Below are 15,912 nucleotides of genomic sequence, written 5' to 3'. Positions count from 1 at the left end.
TAGTATCAAAATGACTAAATAATAGTGGAAGCAGTCTTTATATGAAATATAAAGAATATCAGGCTGTACTGAGAAACAATGTAGTAGGTGTAGTGGGTGCTTGAAGTTATCTAATGTTCAGCATCTTTTACAAACTTTTTTTTCCTGGGAGAAGGAGATGCTGGTATCAGGAATGGGACCTTACTTAACGGACAAATGTATTTTTTAATTATTAGAATTAAATCTTTACTTACCTAAAATGAGGCCCTATCATCAACACTCACGACAGTACACCCTTTGTGTAGTGCAGAGAATAGCAGTAGACATAATCATGAAAAGACAATAATTTAGGAGAGTGCTAAATACTACTGTTTGACATTTGGTTCCTCCATGGCATTGACAGCATCATAATTCACCCTTACTAAACGATTCAGATTTACCAGCAGACTGCCTGCTACTTCCATTGTGATTTATGTGGGATTATAATAGTGCTAAAGTATCAATCACCTTATGTGTAATATGAGATAATATAGTGTTAATATACTGTATCTGTCACCTTATGTTTAATATTGGATACTATAGTCACTATGGCATAATATAGTGCTAATACACTGTATCAGTCACCTTGTGTCAAATTCGGGATAACACAGTGCTAATATACTGTACTGAGTCATTCACCTTGTGTGTTAAAAGATTGGATACTATAGTATTAATATCCTGTATGTGTCATATTGTTTGTAATATGGGATAATATAGTACTATGCTAATATGGTGTATCAGTCACCTTATGTGTAATATGGTAATATATAGTGCTGATACACTTTATCAATCACCTTTTGTGTAATAAGGGATAATACAGTGCTAATATAATGTACTGAATCATTCAACTTGTGTGTAATATGGCATAATATAGGACTAATATACTGTATGTAATAGTACTAATATACTGTATGAATAAGATTGGGGGAGATGCATCAAGCCTTGGAAATAAATATAGTGGGCACAGATAAAGTACCAACCAAATAGCTTGTAATAGCTATTTTACAGACTGTGCTTGAAAAATTACATTTAGAAGCTGATTGGTTCATACTTTAACTCTCTCCGCATGTATCTCTCTTAAAGGCTTGATACATCTCCCCCATTGTGTGTAATATGGGTTAATATAGTGCTAATATACTGTTTCAGTCATATTGTGTGTAAAATGGGATAACATAGTGTTAATAAACTGAATCAGTCACCTTATGTGTAATATTAGATAATATAGCACTAATATACTATATCAGTCTCTTGTGTGTTATGTGAGATAATATAGCACTAATATACTGTATCATTTACCTTGTGTATATGCATATTCATATGCTCCCGAGTCCCGAGTTAGATGAGGTATTGTTCTGTAATGCAATTAATTATTTGTACACATTTGTCACCTGAGTAGCTCCACCAAATGCATCCCATTTGAAAACAATTTAGAGAATATTGTACCCCCTTATTGCAATGCCAAGATCTTAGCATTAAGAAAAGAAACACAAATAAAAATGAACAATGAATGAAATCATCTCTCATTAACAAGGGTGTAAGCTCACACTAGACGCCCAGAGATTAAATAGATGTTTTGCCATCCATCCATCCCACCCCTCAACTGGTGGCAGCAGCTAGCGAATGTGCCAACAGTAGCACAGCTAAGGTGGCAAAGGAGGTAAACTGCCAGTAATCCTGCTAGTTGTGGATAATCTCCAGCCACTTCCCCAAAGTTCTAGTAAGCCACACACACCCTTGTGTCTCTCAGCCTCATTTCCCCATGTTTCTACAGCTCTAGTCCATAGTTTCTCTCCAGCCACCAGTGTCTCTCCAGCTGCCAACTAGCACTTTCTGTATCTCTAGTTCCACAGTGTCTCTCCAGCTCCATTCTGTCACTCCAATTCTGCAGTGTCTCTCCAGCCCTGCAGTCTCTTTCCAGCTCCAGTATCCCTTTGGCCCCAGTTCAGACACTTAGGGGTATATTTACTAAAGTGAGAGTTTTTAAAAGTGGAGATGTTGCCCATAGCAATCAATCAAATTCTACTTAATATTTAACTAGCACTTTCTAGAAGATAATAGCTATAATCTGATTGGTTGCTATGGGCAACATCTCCACTTCTAAAATCTCTCACTTTAGTAAATTTACCCCATACAGGAGCAGCTAGAAGATAAAGAAGGTAAGGGGTAAATTTACTAAGTGAGAGTTTTTAGAAGTGGAGATGTTGCCCATAGCAATCAATCAGATTCTAGCTATTATCTTCTAGAAGATGCTAGTTAAATGTTAGGTAGAATCTGATTGGTTGCTATGGGCAACATCTCCACTTCTAAAACTCTCACTAAATATACCTCTTACCTTCTTCTTTATCTTCTAACTGCTCCTGTATGCGCCATGGCTTCTCTGCCTTTCATCAGTGCGGTGTGACATCATGACGTCACGCATGCTTTGTCGCAATAAACACAAACAACTTTATTGCACCATTGGTGCCGGTAGATCAACTGACAGCGGCCCCCCAAACCCCACAGATAAATCCATCTATAAACGCTGCCTGCGCCACTGTAGTGATCAAAAGGGAGCAGGCAGCGGTAACAGATAGATTAATCTGTGGACTTAGAACTTCGGGGACCAGTACAACTGACAGCTGGTGCCCGGAAGCCAATGCCTCCATTGCTTCTGGGAGTTCTGTCATTAAGCGTGTGGTCTCTGAACTGTTCCATTACATTTCTAAATTGTTATTTTTCATCTTATCGATATTTATCCCAGTGGTGGAATGACATAGCCCAATAATCATCTTTGTGTGTTTATTTCAGGTCATTTGGTGTTCTCCTATGGGAACTGTTTACTTTGGGACAACAACCTTACCAAGGATATTCTAACATAGAAGTTTTACATTATGTGCGCTCAGGACGGAGAATGGACTCCCCAGAAAATTGCCCTGATGATATGTAAGTAAACATTTTTCTTTATGACCTTGCAATGAAACTAATGTTATGGATTGGGGTCTAATGTACAGTCCTACCTTTCTGCAAATCACTAAAAATCACTGCAAACTGCCATTATCTTCAGCAGATCCCAATAAATATTTAGATATTTTGTCAACATTTTTACAAACATGCCAATAGTAATGTGATTTATTTTTATATTTTTATCTGGTATCATGTTCCGTTCAGCAGCTGACCTGGGCCCCTCCTACAAGCCTGGGTAAACAGTACCTGCTCCCTCCCCCTCTCAGCGCCCCTGTGTATTGGTTATGATAATTTGACATGATTTTTGTTATCTTGTATATAAGAAATTGATTTCTGTATATATTTGTACAATGGTTCTATACTTGTGCACATCTCTGAATCTCCCAGTCATCAGCAATATATGTTTCAGGACGAATCGGTATGTAATGCCAGCTGTCAGGATGCCTCCTGTCAAAAATATGAGATATGGTAAGAACTTACCCTTGTTATCTCTATTTCTACGAAGTCCATAGGGTTCCACAGGATACCTTGGGGTATAGGTGTGACGTCAGTCGCAGGGCACCAAAGAGTTAAGCTTTCAGCCTCCCAGGATGCACTGGGTCCCCCTCCTATACCCCGCCCCCGAGCCAAGGCACCTCAGTTAGTTACCAAGCCATAGGCCGGAGGAGGAGAAGGAAGAGAGAGAACAAAGATCTGGACACATACAAGAATCACATTCTCACCAGAGGGAGATGGAAAACCGGTGACCTGAGCAAAGCCCATCTGCAGCACAGGTGCGACAGGGCGGGAGTCCTGTGGAACCCTATGGACTTCGTAGAAATAGAGATAACAAGGGTAAGTTCTTACCATATCTCATATTTTCTACTTCAGGGTCCATAGGGTATCCACAGGATACCTTGGGGATGTCCCAAAGCAGTATCCTTTAAGGGTGGGGACGCTCCTGTGCTGAAAGGAGAATCCGCCGCCCGAAGGAAGCATCCTGAGAGGCGAAGGTGTCAAACCTGTAATACCTCACGAAGGTATGGACAGAGGACCACGTAGCAGCCTTGCAGATCTGGACTGCAGAGGCACCACGTCGAGCTGCCCACGAAGGACCCACAGACCTAGTGGAATGAGCCTTCACAGAAGGAGGAACCGGCAGGCCTTCATGAAGATAAGCTTCAGAAATAGCCATACGGATCCAGGCTGTCAAAGTTTGCTTTGAAGCAGGCCAACCCTTTTTACGGAGGCCATAGAGGACAAACAAAGCGTCCGACTTCCTAAACGAAGAAGTGCGGTCAACATAAGTCCTTAAGGCCTGCACAACATCCAAAGAGGCCTCACCCACGGAAAGACCCGGTGAGTTAAAGGCCGGAACAATGATTTCCTCGTTAACATGAAACTGGGAAACAACTTTGGGAAGAAACTCGGGCCGAGTGCGGAGCACTGCCCTGTTCCCATGAAAAACCAAGAAAGGGGGTCTACAAGAAAGAGCCCCTAACTCAGAAACACGTCTGGCCGAAGCAATAGCCAGAAGGAAAACAGTCTTAGCTGTTAGCCATTTAAGATCCACTGAGCCCAGTGGTTCAAACGGCGGTCCTTGGAGAGCCCTCAGGACCACAGCCAAATCCCAAGGCGCCACAGGTGGAACAAAGGGCGGCTGAATGCGGACAACACCTTGCATAAAGGTGCGCACATCCGGGATTGTAGCAATCCTATGGTGAAACCAGACAGACAGGGCCGAAACCTGTACCTTCAAAGAAGCAAGGCGAAGCCCATGATCTAGTCCCGCTTGCAGGAAGGCGAGAATCCGAGACAGACAAAACTCCCGCGGTGCATAACCTCTCGGTCGACACCACTGGAAGAACGTATGCCACACACGATGGTATATCCTCGCGGAAGACGGTTTCCGAGCTCGCAACAAGGTACGCACCACAGAGCTGGAAAACCCCCGGGACCTCAGCATGGCCGTCTCAACAGCCACGCCGTCAAAGACAGCCGAGTCAGGTCCGGGTGACGACAAGGACCCTGAGACAAGAGGTCCGGTCGTAGCGGCAACCGCAGAGGACTGTCCACGGACAGACCCTGAAGGTCTGAGAACCAGTGCCGTCTGGGCCACGCGGGAGCTATCAACAGGAGCGTCCCTCCTTCCTGTTTGAATTTCCGGATTACCCGTGGAAGAAGGGAGACCGGAGGGAACAGATACGCGAACCGGAACGTCCACCGGACGGACAGAGCATCCACCAGAGACGCCCCTTCGTCTCTTGTGCGAGACCCGTACACCGGCAACTTGTTGTTGTGCCGAGACGCCATGAGGTCGATCTCTGGAAGACCCCATCTGTCCACCAGTAGTTGAAAAACGTCCGGGTGCAGGGACCATTCCCCCGGATGAACGTCCTGGCGATTTAGAAAGTCCGCCTCCCAATTGAGCACTCCCGGGATGAAGACCGCTGATATGGCCGGAAGATTGCGCTCCGCCCAAACCAGGATCTGAGACACCTCTACGAGAGCCGCCCGGCTTCGGGTTCCTCCTTGCCTGTTTATGTAGGCCACGGTGGTAGCATTGTCCGACTGGACCTGTACCGGGAGACCCTGGAGAAACCGATGTGCCTGCTGGAGAGCATTGAAGACCGCACGGAGTTCCAAGATATTGATTGGAAGCTCCCCTTCTGTCGGAGTCCACCTGCCCTGGAACAGATGTGGACCTGAAACTGCTCCCCAGCTCCGAAGACTGGCGTCCGTTGTCAACAGGTCCCAATTTGGAATCCAGAACGGACGTCCCTTGCTGAGGTGGGTCGTCTGTAACCACCAAGCAAGGGACAGGCGAACCTCCGGGGTGAACACAATCGTCTGGGACTTCAGAGACTGAGGCAGCCCGTTCCACTTTGACAGGATCAGGTGCTGCAGAGGTCTGGAGTGAAACTGGGCATATTCCACCATGTCGAACACCGACACCATGGAGCCCAGTAACCTCATCGCCGAGTGTAGAGACACCTGGCGGCTGTGCAGACAACTGCGCACCCTTGACTGTAAAGCAGAGATCTTTTCCTCCGTCACGAAGATCTTTTGCTGTCCCGAGTCCAATAAGGCTCCAAGATGCAGAATCCTCCGAGACGGGATTAGAGTGGACTTCTGCCAGTTGATTAGCCAGCCGTGCCGTTGCAGCAGGGCAATGGTCAGGTCTAAGTGGCGTAACAGGAGCTCTGGAGATCCCGCCACCAATAACAGGTCATCCAAGTACGGCAACATGCGGAATCCCTGCAGCCGCAGAGAAGCCGCCATGACCGTCATCACCTTGGTGAAAACACGTGGTGCTGTCGCCAGGCCAAAAGGTAACGCCCGAAACTGGAAGTGGTCGCTGCGGATTGCAAACCTGAGGAACTGTTGATGGCGCAAAAGAATAGGGACATGCAGGTAAGCGTCCTGTATGTCCAATGACACCATGTAGTCCCCCGGTTCCAGCGCCAGAATGATGGACCGTAGGGTCTCCATCCGAAACTTCGGTACCCGCAAAGACTTGTTGAGTGCTTTGAGGTTGAGAATCGGACGATACGACCCATTGGGTTTCTGTACCAAAAAAAGATTTGAATAGAAACCCTGGCCCCTCTGGGAGAATGGAACAGGCACTATAACTCCAGCCTGGAGCATAGTTTGCAATACCTTCCGCAGCTCCGTAGCCTTGTTCTGGTCTGATGGTAGACCCGTGGTGAAGAATCGAGCCGGGGGTCTGTGCCGGAAGGAGAGGGCGTACCTGTGGGAGACCACCTCCAGAACCCAAGTGTCTGTCGTAGTGACCGACCAACACTGGGCGAACTGCAGCAGGCGGCCTCCCACCATGGGATCCCCCAAAGGGAGGCCTGGACCGTCAGGCCGCAGGCTTGTCATCCTCATAAGGAGCGGACAGAGACGCCACCGGCCGTTTATGAGGCCGCATCACAGACTCCCCTTGCAATACATCCGACAAGTGCTGTACAGAACTCGTCAGGGAGTTAACCCACGCTGGCTCCTGAGAAACCGGGGAGCGGGGAAATAGGGAGACTGTGGGGTACCACCAATTGTCGTGGTAAACCCTGCATGGGTGACGACACCACAGACTGCTGGGACAAACCCATCAGAGTAAACGCGGGCTGCGGAGCTAACTGGCCCACTAAAGCTGTTAGCGCCTGAGCGAAACAAGCCCAGGGCGGCTCCTGTACCGGTGCTGTAGCCGTAAGAGGCCGCGCCATGGACAAACACTGCCGGCAAAGGACCTCCGCGCTACCCTCCCCCTCCGCTAACGGTACTTTACACGTGGTACACTGTAGCCGGAGGGGAAAATCACTTTCAGACATGATGGCACCACGTATGTGACCCCTCTCACCAATTATATATTAAATAGGCGAGAGACCACCCTGCAGCACCGCACCGCAAAGGCTTAGCAGAAAGAACAGGGACAGTAATAAAGCTGACAGTTTAGAGAAGAAAAGTTACAGGCAGCGCTAGCACAGTCACATACAATGCAAAGAAAATCAATTCCTGCACTAACAGCGCTGATCACTCAACTACACAGACACAGGGCCTGGTAGGACACAGCGCTGCATACACAGACCTGACCACAGCGGAGGAGAGGTATGCGGGGGGACCCAGACCACGATGCTTCCGTCCAGTGCTTCCAGCAGCGTTCACCATGCGTTGGAGAAGATGGCCGCCGAGGAGTAGAGAGGAGGCTGGCCTGGGGGAGGAGCGCTGACACAGGGCCAGTCAGCACAGTGCAGAGAGGGCTGTGTGCAGCGGGGGAGGCGCCGGCTGTGAGACAGGGAAGGCTCGCTCCCCTGGCATGCATTTAACCCCTGGGACGCCGCAGCGCTACCGCTCTGCTGCGGTCCGCTGTCCCAGGGGGTAGTGGAAGCGCAGGTTGGTCGCCTGGCTCCACGCTGCAGCCAGTCCCCAGGGAGCCCCCTGCCTGGGGACTTAGGACCATGTGATCAGCGGGGACCCACCGCGGGACCCCGCTACTTACCTCTGTCCCCCTTGAATCTGGCCATGGTCCGGAACATCTGGGGTCACCGCTAGCTGTGACCCCAGATGCCCACCAGCATCCCCGGATCAGTACCGGCGTTCTGGTACCGGCGGGGTGTAGGGAAGACAGCATGGACGTCAGGACTGACTGTCCATGCTGTTCATCCAGATGTGCAGCCACAGCTGCATGAAGAAAAAGCTTCAGGGGCTCTTCTAGCCCCCACTCCAACAGGTGCACCCGACTCCGGCCGGGCACCAAATTAAACTGAGGTGCCTTGGCTCGGGGGCGGGGTATAGGAGGGGGACCCAGTGCATCCTGGGAGGCTGAAAGCTTAACTCTTTGGTGCCCTGCGACTGACGTCACACCTATACCCCAAGGTATCCTGTGGATACCCTATGGACCCTGAAGTAGAAATACAGACAGCGGCATTCCGATGGTTGGTATCCCGACAGGGATCAGGTAAGTATACTTACCCTTCCCGCTTCTCCCCCTAACCCTCCCTTTTTGTAGCCTAACCCTAACCCTCCCCACCCCGCACCCTAACTCTCCCCTTTAGTTCCTAAACCTAAGTCTCCCCCCTTTGTGCCTACAGCTAACCCTCCCCCTTAGTGCCTAACCCTCCCCACATAGTGCCTAACCCTAACCATCCCACCTAGGGGTGCCTAACCCTAACCTCCCATCCACCCAAAACCTAACGTTAACCCCGCTAGGCTACCTAAACTTAACCCTCTCCCCCGGCTAACAGCTAAGGGAGCCCCGGACTTACCTCATTCAGGCTGGCGTCCTTCTGGATTCCGGCGTCGGGATTAAGATATGCGTCTGTATTTTTCAATGCCTATTTTAAGTCCCTTGTCGGGCTTCCCCCCATCAGGATTTAGACTGGCAGTGTCGCCGCTGCTGGTCTCATAACTACATTCCGTTTTAGGATACTCGTGTAACTTTCCTCATATTTTTATCATTCATTCTAAGCCACAGAGCCGAAAAAGCATTTCCCTTGTTATGGAAGTTTGATTGCTCTAAATAGTACATGAATCCGTAAACATGGACTTGTTAAATAGTTTCTGATTTGGTGTTCTGCTTTGAAGTTATGTTTTCCTATGATATGCATTATTATCTGATTTGCATGTGGTATTTTATATAAAAAATTAATTTCATTTTGCTAAAGATGGTTTCTGGTCAGGGGAGTATTAACACCATGTGCAGTGGACCCCCTCATCTAAGCAGCGGGCTTTCCCCCCAATCAGGCTTCTTACCTTACCTATAGTACCATCTTCCCAGTGATATTCAGGAGGGCACATGCGCACTAGAGAGGAAAGATGTCACTGGGAAGATGACGCCACGGAGGAGGTGGAGGGACCCATTTGCCGGAGCAAGGTAAGTATACTTTGGGTGTGTGGGGCAGGGCCCCTCTGGACCTAGGGGCCTGTGTGCACTGCACACCCTGCACCCATTATAAATGCCATTATGTTTCTGGTACATATGACCGTTTTGTCAATTTGTCTACCCATAGTTAAAGTGCTTCTTTATTGTAGAAATATATTGCTTTTTAAGTGTTCCATTCAGTGATAGCCTTAGCATAAGCTGTTAATGTAAAAATGTACACAAGTAAAACACATTCTGTTGTCTACAAAGCCAAACACACAGAAGAGCAAGCTGCTTAAGTCATGAAAATCTTTTTATGGGATTGACCTAGCACTCAGCGCCTGTGTGCTGCTCCTGTCAGTAAACTATATTGTCTGCTGCCATTACTCAGTTATTATTGGAAGTGGGGAATTCTTTGAATTCCATTTATCCTAAACATAGTTCTGAACATGAAGAGCAAAGTAAAGGATCATTAATCGTTCCTTTTTTGCTTCACCCTAGCAGACTGTCATTTTCCACACAATCTATCAGTGGCTGGCTTAGGGTTTAAAGACTAAAGATGTCAGAGGTTTCAGCAGCTCTGACAGGTTTGATAGTCATTGCCTGCTGATCCATGGATTATAAAAATTTGTAACTGTCGCATGACATTTTATTTCTATTTTCGCTTGACAATAGCCAACATAGGATTTGTACACACAGGTTTCTCATGCTTTTACTTGGAGAATAAGCTGTGTTTTTGCTGTATTCTGTAAAAGAATGCTGCAGTTTTACAAGTGCTTATTATTCGACCACCCCAATTGTTTAACAAGAAGTGATTAAGCGTATAAACTGCATGTGGAAACAAATTGAAAAGGTATACCATATATTATGCATTTTTAGACCTATCCACAGTGACATAAGGTGCATACACACACAATGATCTTTTGAACGATTATCGTTAACGATATCGTTCATCGTTCAATCGTTGAAAAAATCGTTCACTTTCTGAGTTAGAACGATTATCGTTCATGCGCGTTCACGTTTGTAGTTTGTAGTTCAGTCGACTGACCAACTCAACGATTTTCAGTAAGGGAATATGCAAAAATCGTTTGTAGTTAAAAAAAATCGTTCATTACATTTAGTAAATTAACGATCTTAGTAAACGATTTTCGGTCATTTTTCCCTTGAAAAAATTAACGAAAATCGTTACTAAAATCGTTCATTTACAAAATCGTTGCGTGTGCATGCACCTTTAGTATTTAAAAAAAGTACCTAAAAATCCATTTTTAAATCTCTAAAAGAAAATGCAATAAAACAGTCCATTTGCACTGTTATTGCTTTGGTGAAGCTTCTTCTGCTTTTTGATCTTTTTTAATCAGATAAAAATGTGCAGAAAAAAGACGGCAGTGCACAAGTCCTCGTGACTTAACTGTAATAGAGAGCAACATGGAAGAGTTGTTTTTGTTTTATTTATATCTTACAAAGAAAATGCAAATCACATACTGAAGCCCCTACTCCTTCACTGTTTTGCTAAAGCCCCTACTCCTTCACTGTTTTGCTATTTTGACCTTTAATTATATATAATGATAAAAAATATCTGCTTATATATTTGTTTCTTTATGCACTCCCCAACATACATACTAAAAATATGTCCCTTCTCTGTTCATGTTCCGCTGCCGGCAAACTAATTAGCATCAGTAGACGAGTGTGACCGTTATTTATAGAAGTTAGTTTAATGATTTTGCCATGTAGAGCTCACCTCAAAGAGACAGTTTACACATTATGAGGAGACTTGGGTCCAAAGAGAAACAGTGCTTTTCAAAGTAGAGATGAGTGGTTCGGTGTTGCTGATAACCGAACACACCCAAACTTTGGGGTTCAGAATCGAACTAAGCCCCGACTCGGATCATTTTGGGGCTCTGAGTAGGTCTTGCCACCAATTTCGGAACTCAGATCTAAAAATCGGTTCTTGCGTATTTTTGATTGCATTTAAGTCCCTCCCTCGTGATTTCAGGTGATGTGAGGTGGTCAAAATTGACTGGAAATTACTAGAAATGAATTACTGTAGTTAATAATACTATAGGAGCAAAAACAGGTCCAAGTTACATGATTTACCTGTTTTTATCAAATTTAAAAAAAATCCAAAATCAAAACCAAACCAAAACACTTGAAGGTGGTTTTGCCCAAAAAATATACATGACAATGATTTAGAACCAAAACGAAAACACAGGGATCTGCACACATCTCTACTTCAGAGAGGGTCAATTGGGAGGTATGTGTGTATGTTCTATGGAAAAAAATATTGGTACAAACCTAAAGTTATAAGTTTATACAAGACTTATAGTACTTTCTGCACCCTGGACAAGTCTTCAGATCCTTATTTTTTTATTAATTTCTGAAATTAATTCACTGATTCCTTACTGCTTCACGAACAAGTTTTAACCATCACCAGAAATAAAGAAGTGTGTGTGTGTGTGTGTGTGTTTGTAACACGTAAGATGTGTCTTCAAGTTATTCAGTACCCATGGACAACAATATATTATTTTCATTTCTACAGAGGGCCCTTGTTACTGGATTTACTTTGAAAAATGTTGATTTCTCCAGTAGAGGGCACCCTATATACACTTACAACTTCTGTAAGTAAATGTTTTCTGGACACTGTTAACATGATCAATCTTATGGTCACTAATTTAGAGGCCCATTTATCATTAAATATTTGTGACTTATTCCCCAAAAGCACTAATTTTTGAGGGGTAACCGCAAATATTTAGTATCACCATCATGTATGAAGGAGAGACCGCAGCAGATATCTCTTGATACCTGCTGTTATCCCTCCAGCAGCCTCAGCCCTTATAGGTTTCTATGGGGGATGCAATGTTGCCAGATTTATCATTTTCCAGAGTGCGATACATTCCGGAGATTGGCTCCCGCAGCTAATGCCATCTGAATGCATGTTGCAATGCGATCATGGGTGGTAATATCATTTATCAATTATGAAATTGGCCTGGAAAACACAATCAGCACAAATAAAATGATCAGACAAACAGCATACATTAAATCAGGGCAAATGCCAATTTAATTCACACAATGCATGTTCCAGAACACACATTTATAAACCTCATTAAAAAACCTATGAAACAAATGTAATATTTTTTGTATTTTTATACTGCAATTTTGGAATAGTTTTTATTATAGAGATTGATCATAATAACTGAATCCTTTTTATTTAAATCAATAACATAGTGATTATTTTCACCTAGCTAGTATTTGTTTTGAATTACCTAACAAAGTAATAAAGCACAAAAGGTAAGTTCTTGACATGTAAAAATGATGGTTGATTAATGAATTAAGTATGAAATGTCATGGCCTGGGGTCTTTTCAGTCATTACTCACTTAAGTGTTATAGAAAACTTTTCCTGTGCTAAACAGTACCAACATTGACAGCCTCTTGCAGGGTTTCATTTCACCATGAAATAAAGCTTAGTCCTTACAAAGAAACCCAGCCTATTGCATGTCCTCAATCTGCTTTTCTTTTCCTTATGGCTCCTACATTTGCAGTTTCTAACTGAGTTGTATTATTATTATTGTTGTTATCAGTATTATTGTTTAATCATATAGTGCTGGTTAGGGAAAATCAGTATCCGTGATTTCTTACGAAATGCAAGGAGGCTTCTAAATAAAAGTAAATCAAAAAATGAATTTACAAATAAAAAACATCAATTCAAATTTTATTAAAATGTGACTTTCGGATTCGGAGAGTTTCTTGCAGAAAGAAGCTCACAGGCTTCTATAGGCAGGCATTGCCTATTAGGCAAAAGCTCCAGAAAGTTACACTTGCTACATATTGACAAATCACAGCCTCATAGAATTCTATTGGGCTTGCTGTGCCACGGAACAGTAGCAGATATCTCTGATATCTGCAGTGGAGCTTTTTAATACATATGAATTGTGGTAAACCTATGAAAACACCTGTTTTCGTAAGGATTTACTGCATTTTACTGTTTGATACATGCTGCCTCTAGTATATCATGACACACCAGTCTGATAATCTGATACTGGCTGCCACAACAGCAAAAATAGCATGTACAGTGCCTACACATATACATATATTTGGTACAATGTTGGAATTTATCATAATGAGTGCAAGCCCCATAATTTAATCTTTCCTATAGCTGCAAATCTGACGTGCACAACGGTTAGGAGGCGCTTTGGATCATTCCTCCTTACAAAAAGTGTTTCAGTACTGCAATAGTCGGGGTGACTGGTGTGAACTTCTTTCTTCAGGTCATGCCACAGCATCTAAGTAATATTGTGGTCAGGACTCTGACTCGGCTACTCCAAAAGGTGATTTTTTTGTCTGTCTTCTACTTTGTTGTTTTGATGCTTGACCCAACTTCTGTTGAGCTTCAATTGATAGTTAACTAACCTTATGTTTGCCTGCAAAATGTCTTCATAAACTTTGGAATTCATTTTTCCATCAATAAAACTGGTGGACTAGGCCCTGTGGCAGCAAAACAGCCACAAACCATGATGCTTCATCCACCATACTTTACAACTGGTATGAGGTCTTGATTCTGGTGTGCTGAGTCTGTCTTTCTTCACACAGTGCTGTGTGTTCCTTCCAAATAACTCAACTTTCGTTTCATCTGAAACATTTTGCCGGTAGCACTGTGGAACACTCAGATGATCTTTAGTGAACATCAGAAGTTCAGAAAAATCTTTTTTTGAACAACAAGGGTATCAGCTGTGTTCTCCCATGAACACCATTTTTGCTTAATGTTTTAAATATAGTAGACTAGTGACCAGATTTGTTTGGAAATTGCAGCGATTTCTGTAAGTCTTTAGCTGACACTCCAGATTATTCATAACCTTTTTGAGCATTCTATGCTGCGCTCTTGCAGTCATTTTTACAGGACGGCACTCTTAGGGAGAGGGTCAACAGTGATTAACTTTCTCCATCTATAGACAAGTTGTCTTACCGAGGACTGATGAACATCAAGGCTTTAAGAGATGTTTTTCAACAACGCGTTTCTCTGTACTGCCAGAGGAAGCTGTCTGCGTACCAAACATTGTATTGCAAAGCGTCTCCACAAAGGGAGAAATTAATTTTTATTGTGCATGCTGTTTTAATTTTTTGCTAAACATTTAATTGATTCAGAAGTGTCATCTTACATAGCAGAGTATTTGTAGTTATAAAGGGCCTGATTCAGAGATGGATGCAGTAGCTGTGTCTGTAATCATCAGTGATGTACTTATACCATAGAGTTTATGTACATCTCTAAATTTTGCCCAATGTTCACAATTCCTATGATATATTAAATTGGTTGGCCACCTATATTTAATGTATGGTTAGTAGTACATATGTTCCTCCAACCTTCAATGAATTCCACTGCTTTATCTTTGTAACTTCCAAGCAGAGTTGTTTGATTTTTCTACTCTTGAATATGTATCCTAGAGTAATGCAAAAAGAGCAAACCTATCAAGTTAATGTAAAGTCTTGGATAAAAACAAAAATTAAAGGTACAAAGTGTAAGCTATATATTTAGTTACAGTTGCAGGAGAACATGTATAAACCAATAATTTAAATTGTCTACATTTTGAAAAACATTTTTGATAGTAGGACTCAAATAAAGGGATAAGCTGCTGTGTAATGTTTCCCTCATTATCAGAGTATACTCATGAAAATGTATGACTCTCAACTTGTATTCACTTTGTGATGACGTCTCTGAGAATATCTCTCCTACCAAAGTCACTAATTTGGTTGGAAATATTAACAACATTTTTATAGCTTCAGTAAACACTACTGTACATACAGATGTTTTTCTCTGTTTGCATGGACTAGTCAATCTAAACAAACATATTACTGTTCTTTTCATTTTCTTTACTTTCAGTATATTCAATCGTTCATTATAAGAGATTTGTTATTGCAGCCTCCAGCTGTAGATGGGCAAATTGCACACCATTTGAATGAAAAAAAAAATTGTATTGTGAAATCACTACTGATTCTAATTATAAAGTATACATTAATAATGCATTATTAACATTAAAGAGCACCTGTCACCATGTCCTCTCATGTTATTTTTTGGCTCTACTACATAGTGCCTTGCACACTATGCAGTTTGAAAAAGAAATGGGCATTTCCCCTCAATCCTGTTTACCCAGAAAACATAATTTTATTTAAAGTTCTGAACTAGGCTCTCTCCTAGACAGGCTTCATCCAGTCCCAACAGCAGGAAGGTTATACTCTTACAGTTGGAAGTCTACACTCTAACGGGGGTATTCAATTTGGAGCAAAAAGTCCGGACTTTTCGCATGCTGGACTTTTCACTCCACATCGGATGTTTGGCAGGGGATAAAGTATCGGGCGCGTGCTCGCTTATCCCGTATTCAATTCCAGAAGCTGCGGAATCGGGTCCAGGCGGAAAGGTAAGTATAGAAAAAGTCGGGGAATTTTAGGGAAATGTTCCTGGCACCCCCCTAATGATGTCCAGACATTGGGGATCACTATGGGTACCCCCTTTTTGCCTGCTGAAGGGAGTCAGGCTTTTTAAATAGCCGCGGCAGGTGCATAAATGCGGCATTCAAGAAGGGGTGAAGAATTGCACTTAGCTTATTTTTTGGGGCAAAATAAC

At 43.6% G+C, this 15,912-nt stretch overlaps 1 protein-coding gene across 1 annotated transcript in view; it reads left to right on the top strand.

The window, feature by feature from the left end:
* ROS1 (ROS proto-oncogene 1, receptor tyrosine kinase) overlaps positions 1-15,912 on the top strand; it is a 335,661-nt gene that overhangs the window by 249,565 nt on the left and 70,184 nt on the right. Inside the window, exon 39 of the mRNA XM_088481008.1 lies at positions 2,806-2,940. Coding sequence (XP_088337134.1) covers positions 2,806-2,940 — 135 coding nt within the window. The remainder of the gene's footprint in view (positions 1-2,805; positions 2,941-15,912) is intronic.

This window comes from Taudactylus pleione, unplaced genomic scaffold (genome assembly GCF_031769625.1).
Source record: "Taudactylus pleione unplaced genomic scaffold, aTauple2 ptg000259l, whole genome shotgun sequence".
Classification (NCBI taxonomy): Eukaryota; Metazoa; Chordata; class Amphibia; order Anura; family Myobatrachidae; genus Taudactylus; species Taudactylus pleione.
The sequence above is the reverse complement of the archived record's forward strand: the minus strand, read 5'-3'. Positions and strand labels throughout refer to the sequence as shown.